Genomic DNA, 22,422 nt, shown 5'->3' with positions numbered 1-22,422 from the left:
ACCACTCTGCATTTAGAAAAGGACAGGGAACCATGGACCCAACTTCACGCTCAGAGCAGGAGGTGAGGAGGGCTTTTGTGAATAGAGAAAGTGTGGTAGTCTTCTTTTTATGTGGTTTGAGCATACTGTACTCTCCGTATTGTAGTTCCAGAAGTTGTAGTTGTCCTGGTATGGTAGTTACAGACTTGGAGTATCGACCTATGTACTGGACTTATGTTCATGGCCTTACAATCAATCATATATGAATTGTTCCTTATCTGATGTGTTCAATTGTTTGTTCTATGACCTTGATATGCACCGTTTTTGTACGTTGTTTTGGATAAAAGTGTCTGTGTTTTATCCAAAGAGTCAGAATGGGCACTGTACTAGGGCTTTAGGTTTTCAGCAGAGAAAACCAGCACACTGTTTTTCACAAGGAAGAAGATACTATATTTAAGACTATACAGGGAACTAGAATGTGTGGATATTTCTTTTAATTGTTAGGACTGTGGTTTGATTGTACACTAATAAGGTAAGTGTTTGATTTTGTAAGATTAAAAAGGTAAGTGTTTGATTATGTATGATTAATAAGGTAAGTGCTGGATTATGGAAGGATGGTGTACGGCTTGGCTGGTAATAGTCCAGGGGTGCACAGTTAGGGCCAATCAACTTCTGCTCTTAATTATTTCATTACCAAAATAATGTCTTGATCAGACATTTGTATATGCACCAGCAACAGACTGCAAGTGTATTCTAAAGATTGTACTCTGCTCGGGTACAAGAGCGAACCAACATAATTTCTAGAATTATGGTAATTAGTTGGAACAAAAACCAGCTCGCAGACTGGCCATCCAGGACCTGAGTTGTGCACCCCTGAACTAGACACAATACAAAACCAGGCACTTGGGGGAGACCCCACTAGATTTCAGCCTTCCTTCATTCACTGGGTAAACCTGCAAGGGTGTGGAGAATACCATCTACTCTGAAGAGTTTCAGATTTCCGTAAGGCAGGGGTGTCAAACTGAATCCCCAGGGGGCCGCAGTGTCTGCGGGTTTTTGTGGTTTCCTTTCAATCAGCTGCCAATTAAGGCAAATTTAGGCCTTGGGAACAAGGCGTGTGGATACTTTAACCAATCAATGACTTGAATGGACCCATAACACCCCAAAAACCAGCAGACACTACGGCCCTCCAGGACTGGAGTTTGACACCTGTGCCGTAAGGGAAAGGAAAAAAGAAAGTGAAAGCTTTAGTTGGTGAAAATGAAAATGCAAGTATGACAGGTATTAGGGACAGGCTGCACATTCAGGGTGGTGCCTACATAATTGTTTGTGGAGCTGGCAGTGGACTTTACATTTCTGGAGAGAAGAAAGAAAGAAATGTGATTTTAAACAAAGAAACTGTAGACTCACAGATATTATGGATGGTTGCAAATATACTCTGATGAATCTAGACCAGTGGTGTCCAATCTTATCCTAAAAGGACCGGCTTGGGTGCAGGTTTTTGTTTTAACCCAGCAGTAACACACCTGATTATACTAATGAACTAATCCTGGTCTTTAATCAAGACCTTGATGAGTAGAATCAACTGTCTTAGTCCTGTGCTAAAACAACAACCTGCACACACACCGGCCCTTTCTGGATAAGATTGGACACCCCTGATCTAGACAGAGCAGTAATTATATTATTATATTATATTATATTAATTATATTAATGCCTGGTTTTGAATTCAGAAAGAGGAAGAGAATAAATAAATTAATAATAAATTAATAAATCTGTGCATATAGGAGGAATGACAGCAGTTTAATGAGCTTTCTCTGTGGGTAGAGGGTGGGGGCAGTTTTAGCACTATCTAACTATAAGCTGAAGCTCAGCACTAATGAGTCTGAAATATTTCCACTCAAGAGTCTAGATCAAGCATATTGCATGAGATATTGTAGATATTTTTTTTTACTCCTGGGCCCTGTTCCATAAAGCAGGATTACTGCGTTAGCCAAATAACAGCGTAGAGTAAAAAAAAAACAAAAAAAAACCTGATACAGCTTTACTTCAGTCCATGTTCCATATTTGGGCGGGGTCCGGGTTTTATTCAGCTGCACACAAAACAGACACTCATTCCCATCATCCACGCCCTGTATCACAAAGCAGGATGACTGAGTGTTTTGTGTGAGTTCCAGCACACAAGCGCATTGAAGGAAACAAACTAGTAGATACATTTGTAAAAGAGGCAATTATACGAATAGTGGACATTGAAGTAGACTGATATGCGGCTGTGAATTAAAGCTGAATTGAGCGTAATTAAAGCTAAGAATGTTGGCGAATGCGTTGACAGAGGGGACAGAACAATTTTTTTCTAGTATTCAGAGTGTAGTGACCTGGTCAAGAAATGCAAGTAGGAGCAGACGTGAGGAAGTTTGGATACATAGGGATAAATGGCACACTGTTGAATAAACACAACAGTGGGGTGGCATGTGCTGGTTAAGTGTCTAATATACGGTCATGAAAAAGGGCGACTAGTTTTAAGTTTGTCAGAAAATGAAGTGCAGTTTTATATTATTGATATTCTTCATACTCAGGATCAATGTTTTACGAACATATATGTCACATTCTAAAGAATACAGATCTCTTTTACAGAATTTGAACACAACCTTTGAATGTTAAATAAGAGAAGCCGAGCCATACTCCAATTCACAAGGTGGCGGTAATGCACCATAAAGTTTTTTTTACAACCGCCATAAAACTAGAAGAAGAATAAGATACCGTAAGGGGCGGGGCTTTCTCGCACACCGGCAGCGGTCAACAGCACATCATGGCAGACAAAGCGCAGATACAACAGGCGATAAAAACACAAGGAGAGGTGGTCAGGAAACTAAAGATAGAGAAGGCTAGTAAAGAACAGGTCAGTATTCCATTTTGCAGACATAGCTGTAGTCTATTAGCTTTCTATATTTTATGTAATGAACGTGTCAGATGCCTGTCATAGAAACCTAGTTACATCTAGGCCTGTCATGGAAACGCATGGTTCTCCACACATCCATATCTTGCTAACTGTTTCCTAACTACTGCGTGCTTATATTTCGCATGTGCTGTTGTACAATTTGCTAGGCAACTTACTAACCTTTGTTGATTTTAGGTTGTTAATACATTTTGTTCCGCAGGAAAGCTCAAATGATTTCACGCGTAATTCGCCGGCTAGTAGCCCATTCATATTATGTGCTGTAGACGGCTTTGAATAAATGTCTTTGCTGGTTAGCTTTGGTTCGTCAAATATTTTTTGGCACCGATGATTGTCGATTTTTTAAATCGGAATCATTGTCGGCAACCACAGTTAAACGTGGCATGCTTTCCATAATTGCTTTCATCAGCTTACTAAATTGTAGCTAGATGGCTGACGCAATCTCCATGTAATTTCAGAACTAGTAACTAATTAACGCGTGCAGCTAATGTGTATCTTAAACAATATTGCCTGTGAAAATGTTCTGCTATTCTGTCTGTTTGAATGTACGCAGTCAGTATTTCGCCCCAAATAATGGCATCAGATAATGCCCTGCGGTTATGGAGTCTGCTAGACATTGCTACGGAACGATTCCCCCACCCTACTAACAGAAGTGACATTTACTGTCACCTGTTAGTTGCTAGGTAACATTGACTGTAGGAAGTCCAGTTGACATCGTCCCCTTTCACATTTCAGAAGCACGCAGTCCGTTTAAGCATACAAGCTGACAGTTCACGCTTGATTTGTTTTTGGATGTATTGCTCTTTTGGGCATTTACTTTAGTCTGTTACAAGGTTAACGTAATATTAAGATAAGTAAATGGAAACCTATTGGACAGAATGGCCCGTTGGTATCAGGGGTTATCTGAACTTGGTAATTAACACAATGTATACCATAAATAAGTATATACCCTAGTTCAAGAAATTCTTCCTATATTATTTTTTTATTTTTTATTTATTTCATTATGCAGCAACTGTAATGGTCAGTTCAGCCAGTTGAAATGATGTTCTTGACCCAAAACCGTGCCAACCCGAGGGTGTTCTGTAATTTATCCCCCTCCATTAACATTGTAGTGTTCCCATCCTCTGTGTGCCTTAGTGCTCTAAGAGGGGGCTGGTGTTGTTGACTCCGGGTCATGGCAGGGGGCTGTGTCATTGGCTCAGAAATCATAACCTCTCCTGGGCCAGGTTTGGTTCTGATCTCTGAGCCGATGACACGGACCCTTCCGGTGACCCGTTCTGTTGCTCCGGACCAGTTGATCTGACCATTGCTCCCCTTCATGTTTTGCCTCCATGTTGCGACGACTCTCGTGCGCCCCCTAGTGGTAGGGTTGCTGACCACTTTTCTCCTGTTCTTCCTGCTCGGTGTGTCCACTACAACGGGCGGAATCCTTTCACATCCATCCTCCGGCTACCCTATCAACCCCTACCTACGGCTGTGGATTAATCCTGTGCCTATTGGACTCACCTTTTTTTGGACTGTACAATTGTTGGGGGTGGACTCATGCTGGGGTTACCCTGCCACTGAACTGCTATAATCTTTGGATTTATCCACCCATTTTGCTGGAATTCTTTTGTTTATACTATGGGATTTGTGTCCGTGCGTCTCTGCACCGGAATCCTTGCTCGCTGGACCGGAATATGTCCCCGATCCGTCTGTGCCTTTTCGGGAATGACGATTTCACAGGTACATCACAATTCACAATTTCGGGTTTTGGCAGATGCGTGTAACCAAGGCAACTTAGAAAATTTAACGTGATAGGGAAACCACCATTAGGGATAGAGATGGGTAGAGTTGCTGTCAAATAGGTATCGTCTTCTCTGGGATGTGTGGGACAGAGTAAGACTATTATAATAAATTATAGGATTTAGTAGTTTAACTTGCCAGGGTCTTCCTTTTCATTCTTAGTTGTTATTGTTATTTATGGCTATTGTGGTGTACTTGCCGGTTTGGGTTACACCCTGAGTTACTGCTAGGCTTCAGCAGTGTTATGTTATGTTGACTGAGTAAAGTTCAGCAGAGCTGCACTGAACTGAAGTGTGAACACACTGAACTGAAGTGTCCGTCTCACCGTCCATCTGTGCGTCTGTCCGGCAGATTGATGAGGAGGTCGCCAAACTGCTGGAGCTCAAGGCTCAAATTGGGGACGATGGAAAGCAACCCTTCCAGCTCAAGACCGCCAAGGTGAGTACGGGATCGGCCCGGGATGGGTGGGGTTTTTTGGGGAATATTCAGGAGTGGAAAACATTCCGTGGGAAATTCTACGAATTTCATAAAGCTTCTGGGAAATTCCAGAAGGTTTCCAACCCTTTCCAAACCTAGTCATGGCTACCGCATAGGGTGGATCTAGGGTACCGGAGGGGAGAGTTCAGCAGCTGAATGTATTTAATATTGGAAGTGTCAAGCTGCACAACAGATCTGCCCAATGCAGCACAGATCTGCCCAAGTTTAGATTTCAACCATGCAGCAATTGTGGCAGGGAAAATCAACTGGTCCTCAAATCCAAATCCAGTGTTCTTTTCTCTCGGGTAGTTAGTGCCATTGATTGGCCAGACAGTCTTCACACCTGACTCCTAGGTAAGGGGAGGGTGGAAAAGCAGCAGGTCTCGGCTCTCGATGTAGACCGTGATTTGGTGATCCATGCATTATGGAGATTTTAAGGCCTGGTTTTCTCGCCATGAAGATGTTCTGCATGTCCAGTGTAGCCTCTTTGGGCTCCTGACCCCTCTCATAATGAACCTGCACGCCTGTAGGGTACGAGGGACTTCAACCCCAAGCAGATGGCCATTCGAGGGAGGGTCTTCAACACCATCGTCAACTGCTTCAAACGCCATGGTGCCGAGACCATCGACACGCCTGTCTTTGAGCTGAAGGTATGGCCTCGTAAACTGTTCAACCAAATCTTTGATTGTCTTTCTTGTTTTTATGTCCTTCTCATCTGTATTATAAGTATAAACTAGGAATATGTCACGTATTTTGTCTGATTTTATTTTACGCACTTAGCATGAATTGTGGTGTATAAATAAAGTTTGATTGATGTCTTGCATTTTATGCTTGGCCACGGTGCGTGCGTGCGTAAGTGCGTGCGTGAGTGAGTGAGTAAAACCATATGGCTGCCCTTTTTCCGTTGTAGGAAACGTTAACGGGGAAGTATGGGGAAGACTCCAAGCTCATCTATGACCTGAAGGACCAGGGAGGAGAGCTGCTGTCACTGCGCTATGACCTCACTGTATCCATGGAGACCAGTTGAACCTCCCTACAGCCTATGAATGAATGAATGAATGAATGAATGAACTTTTGTGTGTGTGTGTAATAATGCTGTTAGTCCTCCAGGAATCTAATTTCAGGCCAGGGAAGTAACTTTTTTTGTTTGTTCAGTAGCCTCAGTGGGTAGGGTATCCCAGAATTCATCAGCAAATTTCACTGTTTAACCAGAAAACTGCATATTGAGAATAAAACAGGACCTCCAAGTGATGGGTGGTTACCTACCAAAGTGGCTGCTAGAGTGTAGATAAGCTTACCAGCCACCGATAAAAAAGTACGGTGTAGGGTTTTTGGGGTACACCCTCACCCCACAGTGTAGCACCCCTCCTTAACTAGCCAACCCCCAGGTGCCATTTGCGAGATACCTGGCCATGAACAAGATCACCAACATCAAGCGCTACCACATCGCCAAGGTGTACCGCCGAGACAACCCCGCCATGACTCGCGGCCGCTACCGGGAGTTCTATCAGTGCGTAAGTACAGCCCAGGCAGTTCTATCAGTGTGTAAGTACAGCCCAGGCAGTTCTATCAGTGCGTAAGTACAGCCCAGGCAGTTCTATCAGTGCGCAAGTACAGCCCAGGCAGTTCTATCAGTGTGTAAGTACAGACCAGGCAGTTCTATCAGTGTGTAAGTACAGCCCAGGCAGTTCTATCAGTGTGTAAGTACAGCCCAGGCAGTTCTATCAGTGCGTAAGTACAGCCCAGGCAGTTCTATCAGTGTGTAAGTACAGCCCAGGCAGTTCTATCAGTGCGTAAGTACAGCCCAGGCAGTTCTATCGGTGCGTAAGTACAGCCCAGGCAGTTCTATCGGTGTGTACGTACAGCCCAGGCAGTTCTATCGGTGTGTACGTACAGCCCAGGCAGTTCTATCGGTGTGCAAGTACAGCCCAGGCAGTTCTATCAGTGTGTAAGTACAGAGTACTAATCTATGGTATAACATCTTGAGTTATAACATTATGTGCAACGTGGCAAATCACAATGATTCCAGTTCAGTCAAGAAGACTTCTTTGTGACGCCTACAGCTATTGATCCCTGCATTTTGCCTTTTTTGTTTTATTTTTTTACTGTGGGGGGGGGCTTTTCCATTTTCATTCCTCAAAGGGCCTTGTTGTAAAAATGGCTTACTTCCAGTGCTGAAAGGGGAGGTTATTAAACTCTTTTGCTAAATGTATACATTGTTAAATGCACACGATTGTTTCAGGAAGTGGAGCATCTACGTGTTCCTGGTTCCCATGTATGTTAAAGCATGTACATTCGTGTCTAATTGCTCCTTCCCCCCTCTCCCTCCCAGGATTTCGACATCGCCGGACAGTACGACCCCATGATCCCAGACGCTGAGTGTCTAAAGATCGTCCACGAGATCCTGAGCGATCTCGACCTCGGAGACTTCCGGATCAAGGTGGGCCGAGCAATAAATTAAACCCAAAGTGTCACCTTACACCTTCAATCCCTGTCACACCGGTTACATCAATGCTTTTTAATTTGACCTTTTCTTATTTATTTCATTTAGTTCTCAGGGACCATGCGTAATTTGTAACATAGATGTCACAAAGTGAGATATGATGCATCACACGAGAGTTCGCTGCAGAGTATTTCCTTCTGCAGTCCCTTAGTGGGTCTTAGCATAATAGACAGCAACAGAAGTCTTCACTATGAGGGTAATTTGTAATCTCTTGCAGGTCAATGACAGACGCATCCTAGATGGAATGTTTGCTGTGTGTGGGGTTCCGGATGAAAAGTTCCGCACCATATGTTCCACAGTGGACAAGCTGGACAAGGTAGCTACATGCGTGTCACACATCTGCTACACGCATGCAGTTTTTGCGTGTGTGTGTTTCTGTCAGCTTGTGTGTCTGTGTTCTTGTATGTGTGTATTTCTGTCATTTTGTGTCTGTGTTCTTGTAGGTGCTTGTTTCTGTAGGTGTGTGTAAATGAATGTCCTCTCCCTGCAGGTCCCCTGGGAGGATGTGAAGAACGAGATGGTGAATGAGAAGGGTCTGGCCCCAGAGGCCGCAGACCTGATCGGGGAGTACGTCAGCCTGCAGGGTGAGCCAGAGAGCTCTATTCAGTTTTCCTCTCACTGAGCACTTTATTAGGTATTTATTAGACTTATTGGTCTTCTGCTGCTGTAGCCTATCAGCCAACAGTTTGATGCGTTGTCTTCAGGGCTACCTAATAAATTGCTAACTGAGTGTATTTATTTGTATAGCTCGTTTTATGAAGGGCATTGTAACAAGCACACATATAGGGCGGCAGAAAAACTCATTGTTTACTGTACCAGTCCAAGTGATTTACACACTTGGGTTACTTTGGTCAGGAGTCTGAGCCAGTTTAGCTGTCCCTAGTGGCCTCAGCCAAACAGTATGGGGACCCCATGCTGAGGGGATTTGAGTCCAAAATGGTAAAAACAACAAAACCCTCATAGTTTTGCTTCTTCCCCATGGAAACTGGAGTGATCTGATGTTTACTCTCCTGATTTACGAGCACCCTAAAGTGGCCCTCCTGGCTGGTTTCTATAGCAATGGAGGCCTGGCCTCTGATAAGAGTATCTGAGGTCATCTGTGGTCATGCAGGGTTCAGCTGAGATGGAGGTCAAAGGTCAGATTGACTTTCAGATTTGAGAAGGGAAAAAACAGGATTGTCTCCGACTCTCGGCTGGGAGATGTTTTTGTTCTGGATGTCACTGCAGTCAACAGAAACTTGGCTTTTTAGGAGTATTTGGTGATATCTGGCTTTGCACGATTTTCATAGTTGATTAAAGCAGCCACATGTTCTGATCGGTGAGCCCAACGTCTGTTTAAAGATTAAATATACTGTGTTATGTTATGAAAAATACTTTTATTATGTTTAACCCTGATAATAGTAATTGTAGCATAGTGGCCATTTGTGTCCAATTATAAAGAAGTACATTTCATTATTCGTTTGTGTCTATCATTAGCATAAAGCTAGTTGCCTGTTAAGTGACATTTAAGTTATGATAATAAAAACTGTGGTACCTGGCTCTGTTGTATCTGGTTCTGCTGAGTGACGTGGTTGTGTTGTAGTGGTGGTGGTTCTGCTGAGTGACGTGGTTGTGTTGTGGTGGTGGTTCTGCTGAGTGACGTGGCTGTGTTGTGGTGGTGGTTCTGCTGAGTGACGTGGCTGTGTTGTGGTGGTGGTGGTTCTGCTGAGTGACGTGGTTGTGTTGTGGTGGTGGTTCTGCTGAGTGACGTGGCTGTGTTGTGGTGGTGGTGGTTCTGCTGAGTGACGTGGTTGTGTCACTGTCCCAGGCGGAGTAGACCTGGCAGAGAAGCTGCTCCAGGACCCCAAGCTGTCCCAGAGTAAGCAGGCCTGTGCCGGCCTGACCGACATGAAGCAGCTCTTCATCTACCTGGAGCTTTTTAAGGCCACAGACAAGGTGAGCTGAGCCCCCCGTACACACACGCATGCAAGCACGCTCACACACCACCATACACACACACACACACCACCATACACAGACGCACACAGGGTTTCTGGTCACCTGACGCCTCACTTCATGAGTACCGTTTGTCCCCATCTCTCCCACCTGCCTCTCCCTCTCCGTCTCTTTCTCTTCTCTCTCCCACTCTGTCTTTCTCCTGTCTCTCAATCTCCCTCTTCCCTCTCACACCCCCCTCCTTTCTGCCTCTCTCCTCTCTTCCTCCCACTCTCCCCTTCCTCCTCTCTCCCTCCTCTCCCTCTCTCTCACGCTTACATTCCCCTCCCCCCCCCCATCCAGGTGGTGTTTGACCTGAGTCTGGCCCGGGGACTGGACTACTACACGGGTGTGATCTACGAGGCGGTGCTGACGCAGGCGGGCCCCTCCCCGGTGACCCCGCAGGGCGAGGAGGCCGTGAGCGTGGGCAGCGTGGCTGGGGGCGGGCGCTACGACGGCCTGGTGGGCATGTTCGACCCCAAGGGCAGGAAGGTGCCCTGCGTGGGGGTCAGCATCGGCATCGAGAGGGTCTTCTCCATCATGGAGCAGAAGGCCGAGGTAGGCCGGCACCCTCTTCCAAAAACCGCAACGGAAACAGCCCCCCATATTGCATCAAGCCTTTAGGGCTGGGGTGTGCATTCTCTGAAAAGGGCCGGTGTGGGTGCAGGCTTTTGTTTTTCGCCGAGCACCGCGACATCTTATTTTACAAATCAAGGTCTTGATTGTCTTGATTGATTGACCATGATTTGTTGATTGACCATGATTTGTTGATTAGTTGATTGAATCAGGTGCGATTGTGCTGGGGTGAAACAAAAACTGCACCCAAATATACGATTAGAACGCTGTTAACTGAACATTCTAATGCTGATGTCACAATCACTACTGGTGACTGATGGCAATGGAGTTCTAGAACACTGACTGGGAATGTTGTAAAAATTTACATTCCAAAACGCCTGCTCTTCAAAGAGTTAAATGGAGGTGAATGAATGCGAATGAAACCCTCGACTGCATCTTGCTGCTTGCCAGACACCTACAGCTGCTGAATCAGTGTGTGCAGGGTGAACGTGATCGAACTGTGCGTGAAGTGTCTTTCTCTGGCCCGTGTCAGAGTGAGTTTGGCATGCAGACTGCGCTGTGAAAAGAAGCGGGTGCTGATTGAGCAGCGATGAGTGTGTAGTAAGTTTGCAAAGTCCTAGCCAGGTCCTAAAAAGCTTGCCATAAAAAAATATCTAAATTAAATTGATCAGCCCTGAAGCTAATGGTCTGCTCTCTGTCAAGGAGTATCAGCACAGATTTTTGACAACATGCTACAGCCCTGTATATAGTTTATATTCAGTTTGTGCAGAACAGTACTTTCTTATTTATACCCAATTTGCACAACATTAACACTAACAAAGGTCAAATACATAATGAGTGGCAGAATCCTTCCTACTATTTCATACTACTACTATATCAGAATCTCAGATCAGGGGCAGTGTCTGAAATGGCTTACTTGCCTACTATTGAGTATATACATTGATATGTGATCTATTGGACTGAGATTGGACCTAAAAAGTATGCTTTACTTCCTCAAAAGTGTGCTCCCGAATACACTAGATGAACATCATTCGGGGAAGTACACTACATTTTGAGAGAAATTTGCTTACCTTCTCATCCAGTGTACTCACGGAGCAGATTGCATACTAAAATAAGTAGGTAGTTTGTTTGACAGACCTTACATATTCTGAGGACACGGTAGCTAGGAGGCTGTTGTGGACATGGCCAGTGTTCTTGAGGGGAGTGGGAGGGGCTAGAATGGTCACCAGCTTCCAAGCCTTCTCTGGGTGTTTGATTGACAGGCCTCCGGTGTGTTCTGGTTTATCCTGCACCGGGGCAGATTGGATGCTGTAGTCATTACTGCGCTTCTTCACTGATTCTGGCTGCAGCGTCTGCCAGCGTCGCCTGGCTCTGATTGTAATTACCGCGGGCGATTCTCGAGGTTTCTTTTAAACAGCTGTGCAGATGTAATTACCAGCCGGCGCTTGGGTAAAGTGCAGACTGTGCGTTTCTGTCCCTGATGGTCACAACACATCGGTGTCAAACCGGGCGTTTAAAATGGAGTTTTACTTTAACAACTAATTCAATTATTTCTCATCACGCTGTTCAGCTTATGCAAGAGGATGTGACTATTTCTTTTTATTTTTTTCAGCTGGCCAGATGTTTGACTAATTTATTTTAAATATATTTTAAAAAGCACAGATAATACAAGAGCTTAGTTTTTCTGGTCTTAGAGAAGTGCAACGCAATGTTTCATTATTATTATTATTATTATTATTATTATTTTTACTTCTTCGCTATTTCCATACCAAAGACAAAATGGGGATCAATGCAGTGCTTTCATTGGGTGGACATCAGTGCAGCGCTTTTTGATTGGATGAAAATGATTGTGCTGAAGTTGGCCACACCCATCCCTCTACTCTAGGCCTCGGGAGAGAGGGTGCGCACCACGGAAACGCAGGTCATGGTGGCGTCAGCGCAGAAGAACCTTCTGGAAGAGCGGTTGAAGCTGGCCACTGAGCTCTGGGATGCTGGTGTGAAGGTAAGTGCAGAACGCATGCTACTTTCCTGGATAGGACTTTTGTCAAAGCTGGGTCATTTCCTCTAAAACTCAGTTAAGGAAACAAACAGAAAGTCAAGTTATAAATTGAAAATGAGAAGAATTAAGTGCTCTTTACACACCTTTGACCTGGCCAGATGAAGTTCCCCTGGAATCGAAACATTGTCCGTATTACAGGTACAATAGGTAAGAATTTTGTGTTGAAACATTGTTACAAGACCATTGTAAATCCCTTCCTATCATTGAAAAAGGCTCACTGTCATGTTGACTCACCCTCTGCCTTTGTTTATAGTCCTTAAATTCGTGTTTCAAAATATGCAGTTGACAGGCCAGCACTCCGTACCAAAACATTGTATAGCTGTGCAATAATTCAAGCTCATTGGTTGAAAATTGGTTCCAACTGCCACAGCCAATGGCGTGTCAACGTCAGCGTGTTCACAGAGAAGGGGTGGGACAAACAGTGTTGTGGTTTGAGTGTGTTTTTTGCTGCAATTCCTCTCTTGACCGTTAGAAGTTTGAAATTACCTATTGTAACTTTAAAGGTGTGTAAGGAGTGTGTCTGTGTGCGGGCTTTCTGATTTTCTCACTTATGACCTTTTCAGCCCAGCACCTAAACTGGACGTAAGTATGACCGTGCGTTTACCCAAGATACTTCTCTCTGTACAGGCGGAGGTGATGTACAAGAAGAACCCCAAACTGCTGAGTCAGCTGCAGCACTGTGAGGATTCGGGGATCCCCCTGGTGGCCATCTTAGGGGAGCAGGAGCTGAAGGACGGGGTGGTGAAGCTCCGGAACGTGGCCACTCGGGAGGAGGTACGGACATGCCGCCACAGCAAGTGGTCACACCAAGAAGGTCCTGGGTTCGAATCCCAGCCAGTGTGTAGTTTGCATATTATTCCATGTGGGGTTTCCTCCCACAGTACAAAGACAGGCAGGTTAGGATAGGGGGGTCTAATCAACTGTAAGTTAAAGTGGCAATCTACGATTTCCTCGGTTTTGGTGGATTTAGCAGCCATCCATGGTGACTGGTGGTCACAACAGGTCTACACTACACTTCAATTCCCGTAGTTCCCTGTGACATACAGCCTCCTTGCGCATTTTTTCCTGATTGACTCTGATTGACTCTGGTTTCCTTTTTTCAGTCACTTCACTACTTGTACTTTTATCCATTGTTGTCTAGTTGCTGGAAACAGACAACTCTGCTCAAACTCCTCCTATTCTGTTCATGCCACTCAAACTGTTTCACAGCCGGAAGTAGGTCTCACGCAAACTACGTATCTCCGCACTCGCAGCAGCGCAACAATGTCTGAAGTGTGGCAAGTGTTGTTCATATGAAAAAATCGTAGATTGCCACTTCAACTGTAAACGCTGTCCTTGTTGAACACATATCAGCGTTGCATAGCTGTTATTCAGAATGGTGTATGCATGTAATCAAATTCGATATGAACCGCGGTCATAACGTTTGCGAACATATTCAAACTTTTTTCTTTTGCCACTAACGTTAACTTACGTTAGCTAACCATTTGAAAAGGTAATGCGCCCAACAAAAATGGCTGCCTACGGGGAAGAGGCGGAGAGAGAACTTCACAATCATCGGCTATTATAATACACTATGTATTATAACTTTGTTCTTACCTTCAAAAATAAATCGCAGATACCCAACGAATCAGCTAGCTGGCATCATTCAATCTAGGTCACACCAATTTATGTTCAAAATGCGTTGGTGGCGAACTAAATGGAATGTTCGTTTAAAATCGTTCAAGAGTGAGTGACTGTTTGCTGCAAACATAGTTCGCCGTGAAAGTTCGCTGTCTTTTATACTTTATTTTGTTTTATTTCACGTTAGGTGGACGTGTCGAGGGCGGACCTTGTGGAAGAAGTCAAGAACCGAACCCTTCAGTAGCCGATCAACAACGCTGGCTGCCGGTTACCCAGGAGACAACAGCACTCAATACGTGTATCGTGTAAAAATCACCGAAAAGGCCGTGGCTCTCGCTTGTGTATGTATTCTCAGAGGAAGCAGGAACTCTTCTACTCTTCATCACGACTACTCCATTCCAATTTAATCAAGCCGCGTTGTCACGACGCAACCGCAAAACTGAACCTCGCTTGTGTCCTGTCGATTCCCTCAAATAAAATAACTTGCCATATGTAATTTCCACTTCTTTTTCCTGATTTCTTTTTGTTGACTTTCTATTCTTTTGTACCCGTTCTTTGTGCAGTGCTTGCTTTCACCAAGTAAACTTGGGTCGATTTAAACACTGCACAGACCCCATTACTAGACTCTGACCCTTTGTAAAGTTTGTACTCCAGTTATCGAACTGGAAATTAATTATAAATTGTCTGAAAATGTCCTTTGGTGTCAGTTTGCTGGTCAGAATGTTAATGATCAAGAGAAACTCGGAAATGGTTGGAAACTAGAAAAAGGCTTAATTCTGCTTCAATTACATGGATTTGTATTTGGAGGGCCTGTTGATGATCCCTGGTCTAAAGGCTTCATATTAGGATCTGAATAGTTGTGGAACCTGAACCATACTAGGAGTGAATATGTGCAGAGTATTGGTGAGAATTGGGAACTCACAAAAAAAGCATCTTAGAAACTCTTTAAGATGTCTAATCTTAGTCCATCAAGTGTTTCCATCAACTGCAGTTCTCTACAGGTCAGCTGTACACAAACTCGGCTGGATTCCTCTCCTGCAGATACTCTGTATCAAAGCGTATGCCCAGAATACAGGTATATGCAGTGGCAGCTGTGTTAATATTTGAATGAAGTGAATTATTGAATGCTTTAAACTATAGTTCTGCTGCAATGGTCCAATGCCACAGTACTGAATTGGTCATTTGGTTGGTAAATGTGTGACTACCAAGTTGTTTGTCTTTGGGGATTTACTAGGCTGACCCAACTTCCTCTTGTGGGATTATTTAATTCATAAACTTGCCCGGTTAGGTTTTGCTCCATAGGCTATATATGAACAAGTGCTAAAGTATGTTCAGGAGGCCCAACCTCTATGAAATACAGTATGGTCTCCCTAAATGTATAAGCTTTTGTGAAAATTTGTTGGCATGACAACAGTTTTACTGCTCCCTCTTCAAAAGGTTTTTAAACAAATGGTCTTATTCAAGTACCAACTGACCTTTAGGAGGATCTTGTCTGTTCTAATAAGTTATCTTAATTCTATTGATGAAATGGTTGATGAAGATATAAATGGAGTGGCAATTAAGAGAGTTTTTGTGCAACAATTTCTCATTTTAATGAGAACGAGTAAAAAACAAAAAAACAATGGACAGTGCTTAACACATTTCCTAGTCTATTTAGTGCATAATTGTTAAAGCAATCTGGTGTCATGAAAGGCAATCGTGTAGGAAATACAAAAACGTGGGGAAAGGGAAAAAAAATAAATCAAACTATTTACAGAAGTGCAAAAGAAAACGGTAAAATAACACACGCCCAGAGAGAAGGGTACTCTGTTACCATAACAACAAGTCTGCAGGCTCTGACCTCATCCGTTCACTGCATCTCGCTTGCTTTACAGTGCATTATTCTTCTTTCAAACTAATAACGGCCATCCTTTTTCATCTTCACAACACAAGGAGAGTGCAAAATCTCAAATAAAATCTGTTATTTAAAATGAAAATTAAAAAAAAATAAAAAGCCACAGACTGAAAGACCACACACAGATCCCAACCCAAACGGTAAAATCGGGAGCCCGCGCCGACGGGCGCTCAAGGCTGGGAGAGGCGTTTGAGGATGCGCTCGGCTGCCGCCCGCTGCACCTCGTAGCGCAGTAAGGGGGCGCTGGTGCCCGGCAGGATGTGAGCCACCCCGGTGAAGGGCTCCGGTAGCCCTGGGATCAGCACTCTGTAGGTGAAGTAGAGGAAGCCGTTGGCCCCGGTGTGGAGGAACTGCAGGTCGTACAGGGGGGGCCCCACCTTGAAGGCCTCGCAGACCCTCAGCAGGAGCGCCACGGCGTCCTTCAGCTCCGGGACGTCTGGCCGGGGCGGGGTGGGGCCGCGGCTGGGGGTAAGGAGGTTCCAGAGGTTCTCCTGGGGGCTAGGAGGAGGGCGGGGGTCGTGGTCCAGGGGACGGCAGGGGGGCAGAGGGCACGGTTTGGGGAATACCTTCGGGGCTGGGAAGGTTCCCCCCAACTCTTCCTCCTCCTCCTCCTCCTCTTCCTCGTCCAGCCTGGGCTTGCTGGAGAAGCTGAACCACTTCACCGTGACGACGATCCCAAATTTCCTCTTAAACGCTAACGAGTGAGAGGGAGGAAGGTTTTGTTAAAAGGTTGTTGCCAAAAATGTGGTGAATTCCCTAAGCTTCCATTTGCTCCTTGGGAAAAATGTCTGCCTTCCGGTCTGGAATCTCAGACCAAGTCATCCAGTGATAATGCTGGGAATTCAGTCCCAATAGCGCCATATGCCACTCTCGACCTTTTACCTCTTCAACCAACCAAAATGAATGCTATACTATTGTTTTGAGCCCCTATTAAAACCCTATGAAATTCTCAGCTCTCTCAATGTTCTCAACCAAAGCCAGAACCCCTTTGGATTTAAGTGGAGTCACTTTATATTCAGCTTGGGACTGATAGGGTTAATGCTAGATGCTTCTCGAAGCCTCCGCCAAAAGATGGGATATGCGTTTTGTGCAGGGAAAAATGCCCTTTTTAACATGCACAAATAAGATATCACAGGTGAGCATCGTCTGATGAAACGGATCCAGTAAAAACACACTAGAAGGTTGTGTAATCATGTGATTGTCTATGTTAACACATTGTCAATTAAGAATCAGTTAAGAAAATTACCCTTACAGTTTATAAGAATCATGAAAGTTATAACTGAATCCTATCCAAGAGATTTTAATCTTACTTGAATAAATAAAAAATGGACCATCGAGACATACAGTACAACACACAGCAGCCTGTTACTCTTGGCCCACTGAGAAATTATACCCCAATGCCATAAATAAATATTACCTACACTGTATATACTAGGCGTGTATGTACTAGAGGCTTCACCATGATGGGATACGATGTAGACTCTTGAGGCAATGGTTCGATATTTGCAATATCACAACTTTTGCTACTTAGCTTTAAAATGATCTGGTATAAATGTTTTGTAATAAATAAATGTCTAGTCAATATATGATCCAGCGAACATAATCCTGGTAGAACATACACAACCATACCAAAATGAGGCTGAGTGCAAAAAAACAAAACAAAAAAACAACCTAGATGTCATATTTAACAAGGAAAGATGGCGCAAGTGATTAAGTCGTGTCATGAACAAAAACCATGATGATGGCAGTGTTGCTAGAGAGCAAACCTCCATAAGATTATGGACATTCATATTTTGCCATGATTCATAAAGATGTGGACACATTTTTGTACATTGCATCGATTGGATCCTTGCCCTTTGAACAGACCCATCGATCTAGATCAATGCATCGTTACACCCCTCGTATAAGTCCCTCCATGGACAACATCCGGAGAATCCATCCCTCCCTCACCACCTACTCCACTCAGCTCCTCGTACAAGCAATGGTTCTGTACCGCCTGGACTACTGAAATTCTCTGCTGGCTGGCATTCCAGCATCCACCGTCAGACCCCTACAACTAATCCAGGCAGCCCGTCTGGTATTCAATGTCCCCAGATATTCCCATCGCCCCTCTGCTCAGTGACCTCCACTGGCTGCCTGTTATGGCTCGCATCAAATTTAAAACTTTGGTGCTAGCGTACCAGGCAGTTAAGGTATCAGCCCCTGTATATATTCAATCACTTAAAGACATGTACACGAGCAAGACCCCTCCGTTCCACTACTTCGGGGATGCCTGGCACCTCCCCCCTCGCACTTCTCGGTCACAACTGCTGTCTGTTCTGGCCTCATGGTGGTGGAATGACCTTCCTGTGGATGTCAGAACAGCAGAGTCTCTGACGCAGACTGAAGACTCATCTCTTCAGGCTGCACCTTTCCCTCCCTACCTCACCACCATTAGCAGCCTTGTGTATGCCATAGATTATAATGGCGCTTATATCTAGATATAGATATTGTAGTATTGTATTAGATATTGTATTGTTGTACTCTGGGTATTCTAGCTGCCAACCGTGGTATGCTAGTTCGTAAGCCGATGTATTCTTCAAGGATTCCAACTGTATCTGTATGGTCATGTTACTACTTGGAACCGTACTGTCCTCTAGGGTCCTCTTCGCACTTGTCTGGATAAGAGCATCTGCTAAATACCTTGTAACGTAATGTGATGTGCACCCCTCTGTGTACACAGACCCACCTTCACAGATGGCCTTCTTGGCCATGGAGGCGTTGTAGTGGGAGGTGTAGTGCGCGATGGCGGTGACCTTCCTCCTGCCCTTCCCGAATTTGAGGGAGACCGACTCCACGCCGTCGGACAGGTCCCTGAGCACCTGGAGCAGCCTGTCGCGGTCCACGCCGGGCGGGAGGTCCCCCAGGCTCAGCTGCCTCTTCTCCGTGCTTCGGCGCACGGCGAGCAGCGCCCCCTGCTGGAGCGGGTGTTGGTGCAGCGAGCGGATGGCGGCCGCGGCGCTGTGCGGGTCGCGGTACTTGGCGTAGGCGAAGCCGCGGTTCTGCCCGCTGAAGTTCATCATCAGGCGGAACTCGTAGAGCGGGCCCGCGCTGCGGAACAGCGGGATCAGCTTGTCCTCGTACACGTCCCGCGGGATCTGGCTGATGAAAACCTCGCACCCGGGCCCTGGTGCCGGACCGGTCCAGTCTGGGGAGGATAGGGGGTGGGGGTGGGGAGTGGTCACCATTGAGGGCCTGTCCCACCACTGCAACATCCACTGAATACTCAGGAGTGCAAATGTGAAATCCTCTCTCATTGGTCCATGCTATGACCAATCGTGCATCATTACATTTACATGAGATTTACATGGCAGATGCTCTCATCCAGATACACATCAGGTTTTTTTGGCTAACCAAACTGTACGGTATCAGTAGCATTACTGCGACGTTGGCTCAGGCAGTAAGAACAGTCGTCTGACATCAATTGTACAGTGCTTTGGATAAAGGCGCTATATAAATTCCAACCATTAACCATTTACCAATACATTTCAAAGACTGGTAGCTTGCTCCGATGAGTGATGTGTGTATTATTAATCAGGGTGTCATTGTGCGTGGTTGACTGACCGGGAGGTGGCCCGCCATACTTCCTCTGGCCATTCACTTGGACGAGTTTGGTGGCAGTCCTCTGCATCCATGACTCCAAGGAAGCGATGCTCTCCACATTCAGGACCTTCAGAAGGGTATAACAAATTAGGAACGAACAGACAACGCAATCTAAAGAAAACGTTGAGCACACAGCTATCATTTCCCAGCCATCTTCAGAAAACTCATGTTCCGTAAATAAAATGTATTATTAAATTGTTCCAATGTTACAACAGAAGCCTTCGAACGCCCCGCCCTCAACTGAATGTCCAAACCAGAACAGTGTTTGTTTTTACAATGCCGATTGCGAAACTGTTCGCATATTATAGTGGTCTGCAACTCTGGATCCGCAGAGCCGCTGGATGCGCTAGTTTGTTTTCAGCGTCATCAGCAACCAGTTAAGAACCAATAAATCAGGTAAGGCAACTGAAAGGTAGGCTAGTAACATACCTCACATACCAAAAAGTAAAAATGCTAAATAACTTCTGCAACAGACTCAGGAAAACAACACTCTTGATTCCTACCCGTGACACGTTTATCCGCTTCAGTTATCCTCTGGTATTTATTTTACCCTCAGACTATATATTTATATCGATTGTAAAATGTACATTTCAATTATGTGCTTGGGTTTGTACAGACTTGTCAAAAATGACTAATAACGCCTATAGGTTAGTACACTGTAAATCTGAATTTAAAAAAAACAACTCGCAGACCATTAGGCTCTGCGCAGGTGCATGGTTGCATGTCCCTGATTTATTGCGTTGATCACAACTATCGCTCCTGAACGGTCTTCCGTTTAAATTTAAGTGCATAGTTGAAATAACCAAACTACATACAATCGTGTAGGTATCCCATCGGGCTAGTCCTCTGGGGTTTAGATGCGCAACTGCAAAGTTTTGGCGTGTAACCATTACACATTGCCTCACATGTGGCAGTAGACAAACCAACGTGAACTCGTTCGTAAACACAACTACAATCTGTAGGGTTTTCAAGTTCGAATACATTGTGAACAATTTTTCCATAGAGGATTTGTTTAAGTTTATTATTTATGTAGAGATTTCGTGGAGTGTTCGCCACGAAACTGACGAATCGAAACTGAACTGCACTAGCCTACCAAACTGTGCGTAATCTGGTCAATTAATGGAGAGCGAAGAGTTGTACACGGGAGGCGCCTTGATGGCTACTAGTCTTCGCTCTAGTATGACGAAGTGTTGGTATTCACTCCACTAAACTTATGCTTCAGCACTTACAGTTGCTGACGTTAAGATCTTGTTTTCTCCACAATTCCAATTAATCAGGCTGGTCCATTTACAAATTGTTGAGTTCTGCAATAGCCTTCCATAAACACGTGAGTTTAATTATAAGTATCTATTGATGCTAAAAACGGAATTAAACTGTTTGATTATTTGCAAAATATCCATTTTTTTGTAATAGCCAACATGGTTTAGCCTACAAACCATCGCATAATATTAAGATAGCAATAATAACATCGTGAAAGTAATCCTTTTAAGCATGTTTTCAAAGACCCAAAAGACCAACGCGACAGTAACAGCACCAACATGGATCAAAGTCTACAAACAAGAAATTGAGAAAACAACTTGTTCCGAAAACTTACTATTTATTTTATTCTTTATTACCGAATGTGGAGCATAAACTTTGTTGTTTACAGTACAATCGTATGCTGTGATTTCTATTTACGCACCTGCTTTCGCTGGACCTCCATTACGATGTCCTCGAGTTCGTAGTAGTCTTCTTTCTACTGGTTTGAAAGAAAATACTGTTATTTTAGCTGCAGAGACTGCAACCCCGTGACCTTACCATCTAAAGGCCAATTGGATGGTCAGTGGCAATTGAGGCGGAATCTAGGGAAACCTCAACTAGTAGTTTTGCTTTATTTGTTTAACGGTTTAGAAATGTTCCAAAGATCCGAATATATAGCTATACATTTGCAAACAGCCAATGCATAAGTGCATTATCGACGTGTAGTGTAGGCTACATTTATTTTTTGTTTTTTATTTCATAAACCCAGAAGAATCTGGGTAAAGTTTTCGTAGCCTTAACAGCATTTAATTGTAGGCCAATCGCTAATGCTGGGGTCACGCATTTGAAATTACATTATGTTCGCGTTTATTATAGGATGAAAGTTGTGGTAAATTGACAGGATTTGATAGCTGGATTTATATCGCGAATTTATAAGATTCGTTTGAAATGAATCATTCTGTTGGAAAAAAGAAATACAAGTTCGTGTAGCCTATATACTGTAATTTAACGGACTCACGGCAGTCCTCCATTTAGGTTTATATATTGCTTTGAATGTCTTTCCTGATTTGCCACTCAGACAAACCCTCACAGTCAGGGAATTCTATCAACTCTTTTTCAAATATTCACTTACTGATTTTGTAAACCTGTAGGTGGATTTTGTCCATCCATCCTCTTGGTCAGGGGTTTGGAGCTTATCCCACCAAACATTTGGCGAAGGGCAGGAATACACCTGGACAATTCATACCCCAAGGACAATTAGGACTCTCCAATTAACAGAACTTGCATGTGTTTGGACTGTGGGAGGAAACTGGAGTACCTGGAGAAGACCCAGTCAGACAACATGCTAACTCCACACAGAAAGGCCCTCAGCCAGGATTCAAACTCAGTACCTTCTGGCTGTGAGACAGCACTAGGCTACTTGCTTCATATAGCCCCAGGTGGATTTTGTTCTCACCTTAAAATAAACAACCAGTTCAGACCCAAGAAGCCAGGTGATATGCATTTACTGTGCAATCAACTGCTTTAATTGATAAATTAAGTGCTGAGTAACAATGCAAATCTACACAACTCTGTATCGTGAGGGAATGATGGAGTACCACTGGTTTAATGCACACTGAGCACGTTGTCAAACATGGTCTGTGCACTGTAAGAAAAATATTACCTTCAGTGAGCATTTACCATGAACTTGGGCTTACCAGACATCTTTCTCCCGAACATT

General features: G+C 44.3%; 2 protein-coding genes across 4 annotated transcripts; one reads left to right on the top strand and one right to left on the bottom strand.

Annotated features, from left to right (window-relative positions):
* On the top strand, positions 1-14,423 carry hars (histidyl-tRNA synthetase). Of its 3 annotated transcripts, XM_061236767.1 has the most exons (14): positions 2,738-2,876; positions 4,295-4,658; positions 5,070-5,156; positions 5,726-5,845; positions 6,106-6,201; positions 6,584-6,709; positions 7,528-7,635; positions 7,916-8,014; positions 8,189-8,282; positions 9,506-9,633; positions 9,976-10,230; positions 12,134-12,250; positions 12,935-13,081; positions 14,115-14,423. In XM_061236767.1, exons 2-14 carry the CDS (start codon positions 4,557-4,559, stop codon positions 14,169-14,171), a joined length of 1,536 nt encoding a protein of 511 aa, XP_061092751.1. In that variant the 5' UTR covers positions 2,738-2,876; positions 4,295-4,556; the 3' UTR covers positions 14,172-14,423. The 3 variants fall into 3 exon arrangements, with proteins under 3 accessions (XP_061092753.1, XP_061092752.1, XP_061092751.1); XM_061236769.1 differs by lacking the exons at positions 2,738-2,876; positions 4,295-4,658 and adding an exon at positions 1-62; XM_061236768.1 differs by lacking the exon at positions 4,295-4,658 and having other exon boundaries at positions 2,718-2,876.
* A 1,099-nt stretch (positions 14,424-15,522) lies between these two features.
* On the bottom strand, positions 15,523-21,966 carry dnd1 (DND microRNA-mediated repression inhibitor 1). Its single transcript, XM_061236092.1, has 5 exons — positions 21,835-21,966; positions 21,145-21,201; positions 19,425-19,530; positions 18,550-19,008; positions 15,523-16,515 (listed from the first exon to the last, which is right to left on the bottom strand). The coding sequence occupies exons 2-5, from the start codon at positions 21,163-21,165 to the stop codon at positions 15,992-15,994; spliced, it is 1,110 nt and encodes a 369-aa protein (XP_061092076.1). The 5' UTR covers positions 21,166-21,201; positions 21,835-21,966; the 3' UTR covers positions 15,523-15,991.
* Between the last annotated feature and the right edge of the window lie 456 nt (positions 21,967-22,422).

Source organism: Conger conger, chromosome 3 (genome assembly GCF_963514075.1).
Source record: "Conger conger chromosome 3, fConCon1.1, whole genome shotgun sequence".
NCBI classification, from domain to species: Eukaryota; Metazoa; Chordata; class Actinopteri; order Anguilliformes; family Congridae; genus Conger; species Conger conger.
Note: the sequence above shows the minus strand (reverse complement) of the source record. Positions and strands in the feature narration are given on the sequence as shown.